Source organism: Chelon labrosus, assembly GCF_963514085.1.
Source record: "Chelon labrosus genome assembly, chromosome: 16".
Lineage (NCBI taxonomy): Eukaryota > Metazoa > Chordata > Actinopteri > Mugiliformes > Mugilidae > Chelon > Chelon labrosus.
Window position 1 is genome coordinate 15,265,789 of NC_140349.1, and position 17,025 is coordinate 15,282,813.

Genomic DNA, 17,025 nt, shown 5'->3' on the forward strand with positions numbered 1-17,025 from the left:
TGGCTGCTGGCTAAAGTGTCCAGCCAATCGGAGGGCGGGATGTAGTAGTGGGTGGGACAAGTGGACCAATGAGTCAACTTTAGGGTGTGGAGAGAGGAAGAGGAGAGAGTCGGAGTGTCACAATGAAGAAGAGGCAGATGGGTCAAGAGTTAAACACATCTTCCTTACTCCCTCTGTCTCCCTCTGACTCCCTCCTTCTCTAAATTTCAAATATGCTGTATTAGCACGACTGTACTGCAGAAACATGGTGTTCCTTGTATCTGCAGCCAGTGTACAGCGGCACCAACTTTCTGTCTGACCGAAAGAACCAGCTTGCTCAACGTCCTTATGTAAGTTACATCAGGGTGTTGAGAGCAAGCGATGAAAACGAGGGAGACGTGGAGGGAAACGGTTAAGAGAGGGAAAACCCGAGGAGGAGGCAACATCTAGGGGAGCGAAGGAAAGAAACGGAACAAGAGAGAAGTGTCTAGTTTCAGATTTACCGTCGCAGCACTGGGCGAGATTTGGCCGTGCTCTCACAGAACGCAGAGGACAGAGCCAGAGGAGGACTAGGAAGACTGATTTATACAGTGAGAACAGCTAGGGCTGCACTGGAGCAGGACATGCGCTGTTCTCCGCTGATCTCTGTATTTAAAGTCCAATAAATGACAGCTACTTTAGTGTAAAGAATTCATTTTTCTACCTCAGCTTCAATCGTGTAATATTAACAACTTTGGCTTTCCTAACCAACAGGGATTCAGTGCCAAGATGCTCTTTGTACTATGCATATGCAAGCTACTATGCTACTGATATTCATGACACTGTGAGGATGCCATGATGCAGACATTAGCTCAGAGCGCCGTTTTATTGCACAAATCCCCTGAAGTGAACGTCCAGACATTATGACGAGGGTTTGATTTCACACTGACTTTCTATCTGACTAACCTCCACTGTTTACATCCACAAGCGTTAATTCCACTCCGTGTAACCATTAATAACAGAGCAGGTCGGGAAGGGGGCCCATTATGAGTGTCTGTTTGAAGGTCTGTCCTGACTCAGACTAAATTGGGATAAACCCCTGTAGGTGTATGTCTCGCTGTCGGTGTTTGTGTGCCTCTTTTGGGGTTTTACTCCTTATTTAAGACCAATATTTACCAAGCAGCCCCAGGGTGAGATTACCTCATATTCTCCCGCCCAGCTGTGCTTTCTCAGCGTTTCCACGACAACCGGCGGAATGTCCCATCATGTTTATCTGCCTGCCAGGAAAACAAGAGAGCGAGAAGAAGAAGAGGAGGAAGCGGCAGCAGAGGGAGATGGAGAACACGATGCACTTAAGTTGGAGTGAATAAAAGGAGTTAAAGTGCAGTTAAACTTATAATCAGTGAAGGCAACGCAACTAGGACTCATGTTCTAGTACATTCACATGGCCTGGAATGACCTCTGACCTGCAAACCAACTTACCTATTGTTCATTTTGGGATCTGCAGTCTTCTGAAAAAGGACAACACAAGTATCTTTTTATACAGTTTATAGAATCTTTATATGATCCCATTCCTGCTTGCAATGCAGCTATCAGGCAGATCTGTGTGTGTTGTCGTTCATCTTGGATCGTGAGGGTAAAATTTAAACTTGGAAATTCAGCATAACCTCAACATCAAGAGATTATTTTTTTTTCTTTTCAAAAAGTCTCCAAGATCCAAGCGCTTTAAACCTTTCCCAGAATATTTTGGGCATGACGCCTGGACATTACAATAAGATGTGCATGCTCTGCTACACTTTTAAAAAAAAAATGGTGTAACCTGATATTGTGGGGCAAAAATATAAAATAATATACTGACTACTGAGAATGACACAGCCACATTTCTCATGCCCTAAATTGCATGTAAAATTGAACCATGGTGGAGTTTTGACAATTGTAATAACCAAGCACTTTCTCTGGAGGATTAAAGCCCACAGTGACACCAGTGGCTTCCTCAGCAGTCCCTGCAGTGTAGACACTGGCATGCCATGGGAACGGACAGTTATTTGCTTTAATTTGCAACAGAAAAGCTTTTGGCGTGTAGTGACTGTTAGGGAATGTTCTATTTGGTCTTCCCCTGGCCGCTTTAAGTGATAAAAGTGTCATTATTTAGCCTCTGAGGCAGAGGGGAGAGTGCAAACAAGACTGGATGACCCTCTGTCAAGAGCCTCGTTCTTCAGAAGCTCATTAAGGGCCTCCAGTAGGACAGCGCATCAATTGGCAGGGCCCTCCAGCTTCCTCTCTGCCTTTTAAAGCCCCTTTCACCCCACTCATCGTTGGCTAACGGCAGAAATGGACTCGGTTTAGAGCTAGAGAGGACATGAAAGATGTCGCGCTGCGAGGTGATATAGGCGACTTATTAAAACAGCAGGAAAGGCCCTTGGACTTGAGCCAAATAGGATCTCACCCTGTCGCGCAGTGACCGGATTTGGAGAAAGTCTGATTTACTTGTTGGGATGCTGTGTGTGGTGAACGATTTTATAGCCAGAGAGAGTTGAAGTTAGATACTTTGGCTGAATACCGGACATATAAAAGTGAGATATTCCCTGTGAAATTGCAGTTGGACTGAATATGGAGACGCAGGGCCGCTTAGTGGACTCCACATTACTAGATTTTGTCGGTGACATGAACCTGATGGAGTTTCCGCAGAAGTATGCTTTAGGACCAAAACAGCAGGTGGATGATGCTCCATCCAGCCCCAACAACCAGATGCGGCTAGACGAGTCTTCATGGTGCATAGGCCTGGAGGACGACGTGCGCGATGCGCAGCTCTGCTCCGAGCATCTGGTGATGGGCTCGCCGAGGTACTGTCGCGGGACGCACGGTCACACCAAGTCCAAACGGAGGAGGATCATCACCGTGGTCCAGAGGCAGGCAGCCAATGTGCGGGAACGAAAGCGGATGTTTAGCCTGAATGAGGCGTTTGATGAACTGAGGGGAAAGGTTCCCACATTCGCCTACGAGAAGAGACTGTCCCGTATCGACACGCTGCGGCTGGCCATCGTCTACATCTCCTTCATGACGGACCTGCTAGAGAACACTTGAGACAGAATAGTCCAATACAACGTTTATTCAGTGGAGACTGAGCCAGGCTGATTTCAGAAACGACATGGACTTAAATGGATGGTGAACTGTTCAGTATTTATCTTTATTCTAAGAAACATTGGCAGATATTTAACAACATTTTGTTCGTTTTTTAAATTTTTTTTAGTTTTTTTGTTGAAAGGCTACATCCGTGACACCATGTTAATATTAATATATTTATTTGACATAAACCAGCAAAAGACATAACCTCCAAATATTTCATTTAATAGTCTACATGTTTCTAATTGTTGCTTAAAAATAAACTCAAATGGTAAGTTAACGTGTTTTATGACCTAAATGCCCTAATTTTGTGACATCAGATTGCTGCATCAAACACTATTTATAGGTAAACACCTTCATGTGTTGCATTTAATAGAAGATATTGGATAAATTATAACAATTTTACTGAGGATATGATGCAACTCTAAACCTGCTTGTGATTTTCAGCACCTTGGAGAGCTACAGTCTTTCACCTCACCTGAGTGTCCCGCAGAGACTGAACAGGTGTGGTTGGGGCAGAAAATGAAAAGCAAATGAAGAGGGTTCACTGGCCTTTGAAGGCCTTATCAACAAACCTCCTTTCGTGTAACGGATTTGAATCACAAATCCGAAGCTCACTGCATGAAGCTGGAGATAATCTTTGGCACTGAGGTGTAAATTACGTCAGAGATATGATGGAGGTGAGGGGTAAACTGAACGGCAAACGCGCAGAGGTGTTCTCCCTGTCCTGGACTAAAGGATGAAAGAGGAATAGTTATGGAGTGAAATGAGCGAGTGCCGGTTTTTGTGCAGAGATAAGTGACTAGACCAGGCATGCGTGTCTCTCAGTGGGTTATTCACACCACAGACCACCTCCAAAGGTTGGCAGATCTGGTTTCAGCCACATGTCGAGGTATTTCTGTCGGACTGTGATATTATAACTGTATGGGCTCCACGGCTAGGTGGTCATGTGTGCGCATTCAAGCTCGGTGCGTGTGAGCGTCTCCTTCTCTCCTCAGTCCATCTTCATCACCTCCAGTATTTGCATTGCGCTCCAGCCGTACACAGCCTTCAGCGGCCCCGCTGTGAGCACGGATCCGCCCTGAGAACTCCCTGGGACGGTCCGTCTTTTAAACCTGAGCCGCGATGCCGACATCCCTGCGGGAGTCAGACCCATTTAAGTGCATACCTCAACGCGGGGCCGCTGACGGGAAAATAAACACCTAGGCCTGCTTATACGAGAGGCGACCTCCTGCTGGGACAACCTCCTGAGTTTCAGCAGGTCTGATGTTTTTCACCGCCACCACTGCTCCCACCTCAGACAGTGTCTAAACCTGTAAAGAGAGACTGAAGCCCTTCAGCTGACTTGGAGGAAATTCTTTCATATCATTGTCTTCGATTTATTTGCAGTAAAAAAGAAGAAGAAGTGGCGAGTGAAATTTCCACATGATCACACATTTTGAACAGACTCGGAAAATAAGCTGTTAGTTTCCATTTGTAATTTTATGGATTGTGACTCAAACAGTGAATCAGACAGCAATCTGGGAGTTTAGGAAACGAAACAAAACAAAACAAAACTAACTTTCCCTTTACCGTTTAAACCCAATAACACTATATATAGCTTTATATGTAACGTTATATGAATAATAAATAAACTTGTGTGTGAAAACTAAAGCAAGACACCACTTTGCATTGTGAGGCAAAAGTGTCTTAACATGAAATTAATAGGTTTAATTTGTATATATGGAACTCCATTTGTGCAGTTTCATTTATAATAAAAGGAGAAACACATCATTGTGCATCTGGGGTAGAAATTAATTAGGCGGGTACAGAGAGAAATAATTAGTCCCCAAGGCTTTGGAGAGTTTGCACAAAGCTACACTTTAGTAACACCGCCCTTCTACATCCTTCCAATCTTGTGCAAAGAAGCATGGCTTAAAGTCTAATATCATAGCTAGTTCTCGCCTTCTCCTGCAGTATTATGTTACACCCCTCCTTACCCAATCACAGCGCTCCCCAAAATCCTCCTGCCCGCTCCCCTCTATAAGAGTTCGGGTCGTCCCAGTCTGGCATACACCTCTCCCTCTCCGTGGCGCACGAGATTTACCGTAACGCCAGCCCACATCCCACTGCATGCCACCTCCTTATTACCTGTCGTGTTTGCTGGTGTTGTAACCGCTTCAGTGGATTTGGATCAGGACTTGTAGCGGTCCTAGACAGGCCAGATAAAAGTTTTCAATAAGACGATGCGGGAAGACGACATCTCTCCGATTGACAGCGCGGGCAACAGCGAGGAGGAGACCGACCGTCAGCTTCCTCGGAGAGGCGCGAGAAAAAGACGGACAGCGCGAATTAGTACGGATGAAGAAGAAGAGGGAGACACGGAGATCCCCAGCCCGGAGAAGAAGAAGTGCAGAAAGAGCTGCGACGCAGGAGGAGGCAGCGCAGGGAGCGGCGGCAGCGAGGCCAGCAGCAGCCCAGCGCGCTCCTTCGATGACCTACAGACGCAGCGCGTGATGGCAAACATCCGCGAGCGGCAACGGACGCAGTCCCTCAACGAGGCATTCACGTCGTTACGTAAGATCATCCCCACCCTCCCGTCGGATAAACTCAGCAAGATCCAGACGTTGAAACTGGCGGCCCGGTACATCGACTTCCTGTGCCAAGTCCTGCAGAGCGACGAGCTGGACGCGCGGGGGACCAGCTGCAGCTACGTGGCGCACGAGCGCCTGAGCTACGCGTTCTCGGTCTGGAGGATGGGGGGCGCGTGGTCCCTGTCTACTACGTCCCACTAACAGGGCCTGGGCTGCTGTTGATGGGTCAGCACGGTAAGCTGAGCTCCTTTCACTTTTTATTCTGCAGAGACATGCTCCGTGGAAAAATAATCACGCGCATTTTACGCACAGACCCTTCAGATGAAAAGCCAGAGTAATAACCTATAGTTATAAAGTTCCAGTAGGTTTACTGCAGTATTTGTATGGCAGCCCTCAAACCTTCCTTACTAATCATAGTCTGTGTATTTTCACTATAAACAGAGTGTATAGAGGCCCACAAAGACTAAAAACTACACACATTATTTGTAAAACACCCACAACATATCACCATCAAAGTATGCTACAAGGGAAACTGCTGTGACATCCTTCCTAATCACTGCACACATGGCCTACAATGGCATTAAGACGTATTCATTTACTTCTACAATAGGATATCATCTTAACCAAAGTATGTTTTCTTTCACAGACAATCCAGAATGAAGAGCTGGTGGATCAGGGCAGCCCCTCAGATAGACTGAAACAGGCCAAAGAGAGCTGAGGCACAGCCACTCATTTTCAGGCCTCAGAGGAAAGCAGCCTTTCCATACTTTCCTTTGCATGGACTGTACTGTTTGCAAGGGAGCACTTAGGACAGACAGGACGGATATGAAGAACGAAAGACCACTGCGACTATGAATGTTGTAAAAACAAAACAAGCTCTGACAAACTGCTCTGTTTTGAAACATGAGAGAAAGATGACAATTCATTCCACATTCCCTGTGACAGTGCTTCACAGAAAATGAAGAATTTTGTATTTATTTTTCTACACAGGTTTGAAATTCCTTTCCCCCCTCTCAAATAAAGGTTATTTATTTTTGGGATATCACAGAACGCTGAATGGAGTCTGAGCATTTGAAGTGTTGTAAATATTTGGAAATATGTTGAATAAAAAAAAAAAATGAAGGTATCTTTCATTCCTCCTAATTGTCTCATTCAAGCTCTAGCAAGAAGTTGCACTAAATAAGTCAGTCTATTTCATGAGCAGCGCTGACGCCCGAAGGCAGATATCTTTACAAGCAAGACTTGTTCTAAATACTTGAAATTTTTTGAAACAAACTCATTTCTCATAGTCTCTGCGTAGAGAGTTTATTTTCATTGGTTGCTGGTGAATCCCCAGTTAACCAAACCAAAGCGGAGGGGGCAAAAGAAAACATCTCATACCCGTGGCTTATTCTGTAGTGATTCTTGAGCTCGGGGATCTGGGAAAGCCATAATTAGCTGGTGGTCTGTTTGAACAAGGTGAATTTGGAGCTGTGGGGAGGCATGCATGATATTCCCAGATGTCCTCCTAGCCACAGGTCAGCATGGGAGTCTCCTGCAGGTGCTGCTGCAGCTGTACCCCAAGAGCTTTGACAGATAAATGGGGTGGACATGGGTCGTAATGGACACTGGATAGACTGTGTAATCACAAATACCAGAGATTCTGGTGAAAAAGAAAGAGATTATTCGCTCAGAAACACAATGAATATGTTTAAGACAGCTTTACAAAGGTATAGTACAACAACTGATTGACTGATTTTCATTGGATGAACTTTCACGGATTAAGCCGCTGTGAAATTAAGCTTTAATTCAGTTTCTTCCACAGAGACTCTCTTTGTTTGATGTAAAAATGGGACTAGTATGATGACCTTTAACTACGGTCATTTACTGTTGTGTAGAGACCAGTAGTCTGCCCATAGACAGCAAATACAGTATCAACAAAAATAAAAAGTGCTGATGAAGCCAAAGAGGGCATGACTAGATTATGTTAGGACAAGAGTAGGCGTATTTTATCAGTCTAATAGCCCCGGACAAATCTATCAAGGCCACAATTTAACATAGAATAAACTTCCAATACAGGGTATCGCAAGAGCGCCACATCAATATTAGTCTGAACAGTCAGAGATGAAAGATACTGAGGTCAGTGAAGACTCATTACAGGGAGCTCCACATCCCTCCATAGGGTTGTTAGGAGTTGATTATGGGAGCATTGCTGTGTTTTTGCATCACGGGTTGCGTGCGGAAGGTAAAGCCATCAGCTCTGACCTGGAGCCCTGGCACAGCCGCCGGGGGGGAATCGATTCCCACCCCTTAGATCACCGTGGCCGTGTTATCTTAAACTTGAGGCTGTTGCTCTGACACGGAGGAATGTCACCTCTGAGGCTTCAAAACACACACACACACAAACACACATATAGGTTACACACACACACACACACACACACACGGAGAATTCTCACGCCTACCGAACAGGGAAATACATTCCACAGAGAGAGAGAGAGAAGGATGGGGGAAGAGGGCTCCTGCACTCCTGCAACTCTGCTCCTGCCCCCCTTTGATGTTTGAAAGTAATGGGATGACCGCTTGTTATCAGTGTGAAGGCATCTGGCTCTCAATTTTAAAGTGTGCTATGATTTATAGACACTTTGATGACTGACACACTCTCTCCCTCTCATTAATCACAGTTTATATCTCCTTGCGTTGCACTTGCGGTCCTTAAACTGATCTCAAAGCCAAAGGTCCAGGCCTGTGTGTATTTTAATGATGCCAGGAGCTATAAATCTTTCTAAACATATATTTCTGACTCCTATACATCGGAAGCAAGTTTGTTTGGGGTGTTTAAACACTCTAACAGAGGCCTACCTGTCTCCATTCGCTTCTTTCAACATTGTGTCCCACTCACTTCCATCTCCCTGTGAAGTTCCCCATTACGGGGTAACAAGCCCTGGTTTACATTAACCCTCAACACCACAAAAAGACAAGGCGGGGGGGAGGAAGTCGGGCTGAGAAAGACAAGGGGGAGAAAGAGAGTTGATTTGCAGGTCTGGTTTCCATTAGAGCTAATTATCTGTTTCATCTCAACCTGAAGCAGTTACTGTGTGTTTGTAGGTGTATATGTGAATGACTGTGCTAGAGTTTCTTTTTACTCGTGATCTGCTGCTTTGGACCCAGACAGCTCAAATCAAGGTAATCATACCCGAGGACATTCTCTGAAGTGAAATAAAATACTACTTTGCTCAAAAACTTCCATTAATGCTTGTCAGTTGTGGAACAAACTAATGAACTGGCCTGTGCAGGGCACCGACACTGATATATTGTGAACATGTTTAGATTTATTGCAGTGACAGTTTAATTCTCCTTATTCTGGAGGTTTTTGGCCCCTTCCTTTATATTGGGCTTCTATTTAAATAACAAATCTTTGACGTTTCAGTGCGTCAGCTTGAGAAGTTTAAGTGAGGGTGGACTCCAGAAGATGTGCTGTGATGCCGTATAGAAACACACACGTACAGATATTTTGGCCAGGAGCAGACTCTGATAATGTGAAACTATTTCAAAACACACTTTCATGAATAACATTTTTAATTTTAAAATTGTTTCTCTTTTTTTGGGTCAAACACTTCATGTATCACTTCAAAGTTGGACCCCAGTTTAGTTCTCTTGTCACAAGCAGAAGTAATGTTGTAAAATGTTGGAAAGGTAACCCCAGTACTGTCATCGTTTGGACTAGAGATACATTTCATGTTAAAAACTGGAGCAGGGTGGAGTTATTGTAGGATCCAGCCCACACTTGGGATTGAAATTCTGAGTGTCTTAAAGCCGTAGTGCCTATAAATGAATTTCCTTTCTGATTCAAGCTCAAGCCAAAGGAGTTCACACAAAGCTGATTAAGCCGAACAGTGGCCTTATTTCACAGTCCTTATTTCACATTATACCAGAGTATTAAGTCAGGCGTCTTTGGGACGTTCCTATTACACTGGTAGTGAACCAACACTACAGGTTTGCTAGATATGAAGAGGGAGCAGCTGTAGCTATGGAAATGGAGTTGCCAATAGCAACTTGGACTATGGAGATGGAGATGGAGAAGCACAAGAGGCGTCCAAGAAAAGTTTCTGATGCACCAGATGAATAAGACATTCTGCGTTCAGAGGAAGGACTAAGAAAAACAGAGCGACTGACAACAAGGACAGACACAGATTTCCCTTGGTGAGGTTTTTATTTCTCATAGACGGTTTAGACGTCAAATTGACACAGAAGCTACGGCGACAGTGCAGACTCTACGCAGATCCTGCCACCGTAGCTGACGTGCACCTCCCCAGAAATGTAACTATGGCCCGCGGCGACGCAGACCGCAAGGGCTGTGATTGGTCCACTTGGTAGTAGCGTGTTTCCGCTTTAGCGTTTCCGGCAGCTTTCCCATCTCTGCAATTTTTGAATTGATTGTTTTGGATCAATAAAGATGGAACACATAGAGGAAAGGTTAACCGAGGAGGATACAAACATTTGGCAAAAGTTTCAGTCGACATTGTTAAATGTGAAGCAGGAAGTGGAAAGTGAAGCAGGAAGTAGTTAACCCAACTCCCAAAAAAGACACAGAGATGACTAGCGTTTGGGCATTTGGGTGGCTTTTTTACAAGGCAAGCCAGACTAACAAGCGCACTAGTATAAATGGCTTGCACCAGCGTAGGCTGCGCATTTCAGTTACGGCGTCTAGGTCCCACTCTACTCTAAACGGGCCTTTAGTGAGTACTGGAAGAAGATAAGGGATCCAGGGACTCCTCTCACTGCCAGAGGGGGCAGATAAAAGTTCAACACTGTAGCTTTAACTTTGCATTAATTGTGAGCATTAAAATAAAAATACATGGGTAAAAATATTATTTTCATTACAAACTCCTCTCATGTCGTAGATGTTAGTAGGAATAATAATGCCAGAATCTCAGATCACTTTTAATGTCCTACTGAATCAGGCTTGTTGTTAAAGCAAGCATTGATTGATAGAGGAAGCGTTGGCCCACTAACATAATGAACACTCACTCACACACATTCCCTCAGGTCGGTGCCAACTGCACCCATCAGTCCTGACCTGTGACCTCCCAAACTGACCCTGTCCCCAGAATGCGCAGACCCCCAGCTGGACCACGGGCCCACACATTCACCTCCTCCGCTAAAAAAATGCCCACTCAGTCCTCCAATACATGGACAGAGCACGAGGAGAGCAGAGGGATTGCGGTTGTGGATTACGGCTGAAAGTTTAAAATGAACGAGCCGATAAAGTGGTGAGAAAAAGAGGAATTCACAAAAGGAGGGAGCAAACTTATATGAAACCTCTCCGCTCTCTGGCCCGGGGCTGTTTATCTTGCAGATTGAGTTAAACACAAGCCTCTTATAACTCTCCACATACCAGACAATATCACAGTGGCCCCGCTTTACAAGTATAAACATAGGAGCTTTATCAAAGACCAGCATGGCTCATTCAAACACACACACGGGCCCTTTCTCCTAACTTAATTTGCTGAACCCTATACAGCGTTCCTTTATTAAATTTGAGCTTTCTGAATGTTTAATTCTGGCTGAAAATGGGGAAACCTTCAGGAGGTCTGTTGATGAAGGTTAAAGCGGTTTTGCTGTGTTTACCTTATAGAACCACATTGGTTTTCTTATCGTGCATTGATCTATGGACTATCAGTGAGGAAAAGCCTCTGGTCACACACACACACACACACAACACAACTCATCGTGTGTTATTTCCACAGAGAGAGAGGGCATTGTTAGACTCAGCTTAGCTCCATTCACACAAATGTGACAGAAATGTGTCCGTCAGTGGGGAAATACATGTTTCCTTGTTGTGTTAATAATGGAGGGGATTGTTGTTTTGACTCTTAGTAACTGAGATTTGTCTGGCACACACACTTACACACGCAGATAAACACACTCAGAGTGTTGCATCACCCTGGATTATATAAAGTTTTTCTCCGTTGAATGCAGTAAGCAGAGCACAGCCGTGGTTTACTGGCGTTCTGGGGCCCCTGTCATGAGCGAGTATGCGCACACACACGCGCACACAAACACACAAAGTCAGAGTGAGGGATGACTTGGCAATAAGAGCGCCTCCAGCCTCAGTGTTGGTCTAAGGGGAGCTGTGCTGGGAGAGAAATAGATGTTAAAATCCGCGGCCTTCCCCCTGGTCTTCACTGTGGGGTGGTCTCTCTCTGTTTCTTTCTCCACCTCCTTTACTTCTATCTCCTCGGTGCCTCGCTCATTACTTTGAGGTGGTCTCTTTTCTGACTTTCCACATCTCCCTTACTCCTTCTCTCCCATCCCAAACCTCTCCCTCCTCCTCCTAGTCTTCGTCGCATTCCCTCCTTTAATCTGTCACGTAATCTTCCTCGCCCCAGTTTAATACATCCCCTTTCATTTCCTCCTCCTCTCCTTCAGACTCCCTCCCTTTTTTTCTTTCTCTTTTTGTTTACCCCCGCGAACAAATACAAAAACACCCCTCACTGTGTACTCTGTGACTCGTGCGCGCGGCTCTGGAGAGCGCAAGAAACGAAGAAAACCACGCCGAGACAAAGAGAAAGATGCCGGGACTGTAAGAAAACAAATTCTTGCTGATGCAGAGATTATCGGCGGCCAGCATTTTTCTAGCCAATTGTGCTCTGAATCAGTGTGTGGGGGTATAATATTAGAACATTATATTTGCTTTTCTGACTGGTGTTATTTTTTCTGTCTGCCTCTCTCTCTGTCTTCTCTCCCTCAGAAGGTGTTGGTTGTGTGATTTTACAAGGCTGACGTTTGGTGTCATGTGAACGTGTTTTTTTCGGGGTCCTGTAAAAACCGGCCTTAATGCCCCATAACTCTCTTCCCCCGGCTGCCTGGTAAAGGTTAGTGCCAAATGCCAAACTCTCCCTCTCATACACACACACACACACACTTATGCATAAACTGTAGTTATGGCATACTAACAGGAAAAGTGTAAAGTGACACCACCTCTTAAAAAAAAAAGAGCCAAAAGGTCTTGAGATCAAAAGTACAGTAAATGTAAGGAAGGACACCGTTTGAGTCGCTGTGTGTTTGTATGTCTGCATGCGTGTTTCCAGCAAAGTAGTCCCAAGAAATGATGGCATAGTAAAAAGCCAGGCGCCAGGATTACAGCAGGTCAGAGGAGTAAGTGTGTGCGTGAGCATATGCATGTGTGAGTTATAAATAGTCGGATCATCTGGAGTACATTAGAGGTACAGTGTTTTAAGTGAACAGGTCCGCTACCTGCAGCCACAGAAACCTCAGGACAGACACTGCCAGGCCCCAAGCTGGACACACACACACACTCACACACAGCAAAGCATAAAAGGGGGAGGAGAGAAAAAAGGGGGGCAATTAATCAATAGAGACAAACTAATTTAGAAAGACTAAGCCAAAACAAAGCGCTGAACAAACAGACAGGTTGGGAGAGGAAGTGCCTTGCACATGAACACAACTTGACCGTGGTAAATCTTGGCTCCGTAGCTTTAAGACAAACAGCGGTTATTAGGAAAAGCACCACAGGGATATCTACTCTACTATTAAAGGGTGGGCTTGATGTAAATTTATAGGGAGGGAAAACATAATGTCTGAACAAGGTTGTTTAGTTTAGGGCTGACCATGTAACACTTCCTGAGGCCACACATATAATCAGCACCTACACGCACCAACGCACGATTCCTCACGCTTTCCCACACAAGTAGACACGTGTAAAGAAGCTTAGATACTGATCCACCGATCAGCCACAACATTAAAACTACCGACAAGAGAAGTAAATAACACTGATTATCGTGTGACAATACAATGTTCTGCTGGGAAATTTTTGGACCTGGCATTCATGTGGATGTTACTTAGACATGTACCACCCACCTAGACCAGACCAGGCACCCCCACCTTGATGGCAGCAGCCATCCCCAGCAGGATGCAGCCTGACACAGACACACACACAAAAACGATTAGGGACAACTAAAAAAAAAAAACATGAAAAGCAGCACAAGGTGTTGAGCTGGCCTCCAAATTCACTAGATCCCAAACTGATCAAGTATCTGTGGGGTGATGAGGACCCTCCCGTCAACCCATAGGACCCAAAGGCCCCCACTGACAACATGCTGTTACCACTGACACAACAGGACACCCTCAGAAGGCCCATGTTTTGGAGACCTACACAATATTAGGAAGGTGGTCATAATGTTATGCTTGATCGGTGTATAATACAAGTTAGAGTGACATGACGAGTAAAGACCCATTTGGTCTTTATTATTTACATTCTGTTATATAAAGTATTCCGTTTACACTTAAAGTCAGTGTTTGTCTACAGTCACCAGCTAGTAATTGTTGCTTTTCCTGAGTCTTCTCTCCAACTTTTCCTCAAATCTGAGGCCCCCAAAATCAGGAGTGGGTGCAGGAAGTGGACCCTCCCCCCACAGCACTTTTACACTCACGCACAGACTGAAACCTGAGCTACAGGAAGTGGTCCTGCGCAGCATCACGTCAGGCAATACAAATTATTCACCGTTTGAAAAATGCACTTTTTTCCTCATCTCCCATATTTTTCTCCTCCCTCGCCGCTCCCCTCTTGTCGTCTTCTCTCCATTTATTGTTTTCATTTCGGGTCCCCTGGAGGGGAGCAGTCAGGAAGACAAAAAGCCCTGCTACCTGCGTTATCTCAAAATGAGCTGCGTTCGGACTCGAAACGAGCTGCTGCTGCAGTTGCACAGGCCCCAAAATTCCGGGAAATATTCTCCTGCGGTGTTCCCTGAAGACTTGCGGTATTCCTGCCCACAGTATCCCCACAACGCTTTTGTGGAATTTCCTAAATGGATGTAAAGCAGGTTTATTTGAACTCTTTTGAACAGAGAAACACTGATCCACCTTTTCTCTGTGTGGCTGTATCATTTTACTGTGTAAAGGCAACTGTGAAAAGGCTTGGGGAGAGAATAAAGAGAACAGTTTTGTGCTGGTGTTATGAGTATAAACTGAATACGCAAAAAAATAAAACCACCCAGTTTAATAATGTGGGCGATCAGCACTGTAAAACCTCCTTTCAGTGACCTCACCGCTTTTCTTAGAGTAAGCAAGTCAAGTCTGGTAAAAACAGGATGAAAATAGATTCTTTTATTTTTAGAATTTGGTCTACACATTAATAGAGGCAGCACAGGAAGTCTTTACACAAGAGAAATGTGCTTTCTTTTCACTAAAAAACTGAAGTGAGACCAGGATTTAAAAAAACTTTTACATTGTCATCACACAGTTCAACACTGCTATATTGGTTTTGAAGGATGTTTCTCTTAACATCGTAAAAATTCAGGAGGGTGTGGCTCAGGTGAGCAAACAGTTAATTCCAGGTTTGGTGGTTCAACCGGCGGCTCTTCCTGTTTAGGTTTAAAGTGTCACTGACCAAGCCCTGAGATTCACTGTCATGGGTATGTGAGTGTGACTAAGTAAATGAGAGGCTTGGTAAAGTTCTACTCAGGTCAAGAAGTGCCAAGTTAATGCAGTTGTTGTTTAAAAAAAACTTCCTGACTCCCAGACTACTTCCACAGCAGCTGACATCATAATGACCTAACCTTACTGTAGAAGTAAGGTTAGTATTCAGAACTTAAAAGTTAAAATCCTCTTTGTCTTACTGGTTACTTCTTTCTCTCACTTTTACAGTTCCTTTGGAGAATGCGCGTTTGTTCTTGGGACGTACTGAGGAGTAATTTTGGAGTCTTCTTTCCGTGCTTAAGTGGCATGCGGCTTGTTTTTCTGTTTTTCTGTCTTTCTGCGTCGTCATACCAAATGTTATTCACTGAAAAACATATTCCCCCACAATCACAGTGAAATATCTAACTTATGTAGTGCATGCGTGACATGGCTACTACTGGGCCACAGGAATGCGCACGCAGGACTAGAATGACAGCGCTGTTGTGCGTCAGGAAGCGTCTACTCTCCTCATCTTGCCAAGACTGTGACTGTGTGGATTATGCTGAGGTTGGGGGGGGGGGTTGTGTTAAGTGACCAAGCACACTTCCCCCTCAGGCCAGTGGTCAAGGAACAATTAAGGGCATGCACACACGTACTCACGCTCAGCCACATGCACACATTCACATACCCGACATCGGTTTCTGAAATAAACATCTTGCCACATAATACCCTTTGGCTACTTGCCCCACTGGCCTGCGCCGGTGACCCTTGTTACCGTAGTGATTAAATATTGAGAGCCCTCATCTGCAAACATTTAGCCAGTGTCACCCCTAATCTGCTGCATGTCACTGTGCCACCGAAGACGACACAGGAGAGCGCCATGCATGCTGGATGGATGCATGCTGTGCAACATAAGTAATGCTGCGATAAGTGTGAATTGTATCTTTTTGATGAGATAAAGTGAGTACTAGAACTAGTTTCCTTTTTGACATTAACAGTGGCTGAGGTCAGCTTGATTTTAATGGATTTGTGATACTTCTCTGCTGTCAATCTGTTAAAACAACACTACAACATGGGAGCCATGGTTTAAGCCCTAAGTGGTCGTATATGTATAAATATTTAACTTCAGTTGTACAATTCCACACATCATACTGAAAACAAAGATGATTTCTTGTATTTTGATTGACGTTTCCCAAATGTCTTCAGCTGTCAGCCAAAGACAAAGGTACAGACCTATATCCTGCATTTCCTTAGTCATTAAATTACGGTTCGCTGTCACCGTTCACCTCCTGACCTATGAACTATGACACACCGGCCCTCTTCCTCCAGGCCAGAACCATCATGAACGCCAGGCCTCAGGTCACTCGTTGACCAAGCAGAGCAAGAGTGTGTAATGTCTAGAAATAAGTCGAATCATTTCTTGAAATGGCACATTTCCAGTCTGATCTATAGTCAAATAACGACTATGCACAAGTTTATGATAAATCTTTACAGCAAAAGTAAACTAAAAGCAGTGACAAGTGTCATAACTTATTATATTGCATGACGGCATTTAAAATGAAGTGCTCCTGTAAAACAACCCAATGTGCTGCTTGATCAAATGGTCTGCACACAACCTCTTTGGCTGAAAGCTTTCTCCTTAAGGCAGTTGGGGCAGGTAAGGCAAGAGGCTCTGCCCCCAAGTCGTTGCCATAACTCACGTTAGAAAGTTCAGCTTAAATTCAATCAGTTACACAGATAACGAGATGCAGGACAGAAAAAAAAAATCCACAGAAACCTCTCCAACTCCGTGCAGCATCCCTCACTACTGTCAGAATGATTATGCACTCGTCGTTTGTAAGGACTCAGTACATTGATTCAAGTGTTTGGATTCAACTCTGATTGCAGTTTCAAGAGGATGAGTAGGAAGCAGTTTCTGACCTGTTACAATTTCCTCTTTGTCACTTCTTGCGGATGATTACTCTCCTCTCGC

The 17,025-nt window shown here is 44.6% G+C and overlaps 2 protein-coding genes across 2 annotated transcripts; both read left to right on the forward strand.

Moving 5' to 3' along the window:
* The first annotated feature begins 1,899 nt into the window (after positions 1-1,899).
* On the forward strand, positions 1,900-3,121 carry LOC311501079 (fer3-like protein). Its single transcript, XM_084562739.1, has one exon. It carries the CDS (start codon positions 2,569-2,571, stop codon positions 3,040-3,042), a length of 474 nt encoding a protein of 157 aa, XP_084418865.1. The 5' UTR covers positions 1,900-2,568; the 3' UTR covers positions 3,043-3,121.
* Positions 3,122-4,679: 1,558 nt separating this feature from the next.
* On the forward strand, positions 4,680-6,704 carry twist1a (twist family bHLH transcription factor 1a). Its single transcript, XM_084562962.1, has 2 exons — positions 4,680-5,888; positions 6,301-6,704. The coding sequence occupies exon 1, from the start codon at positions 5,307-5,309 to the stop codon at positions 5,853-5,855; it is 549 nt and encodes a 182-aa protein (XP_084419088.1). The 5' UTR covers positions 4,680-5,306; the 3' UTR covers positions 5,856-5,888; positions 6,301-6,704.
* Positions 6,705-17,025: the final 10,321 nt, after the last annotated feature.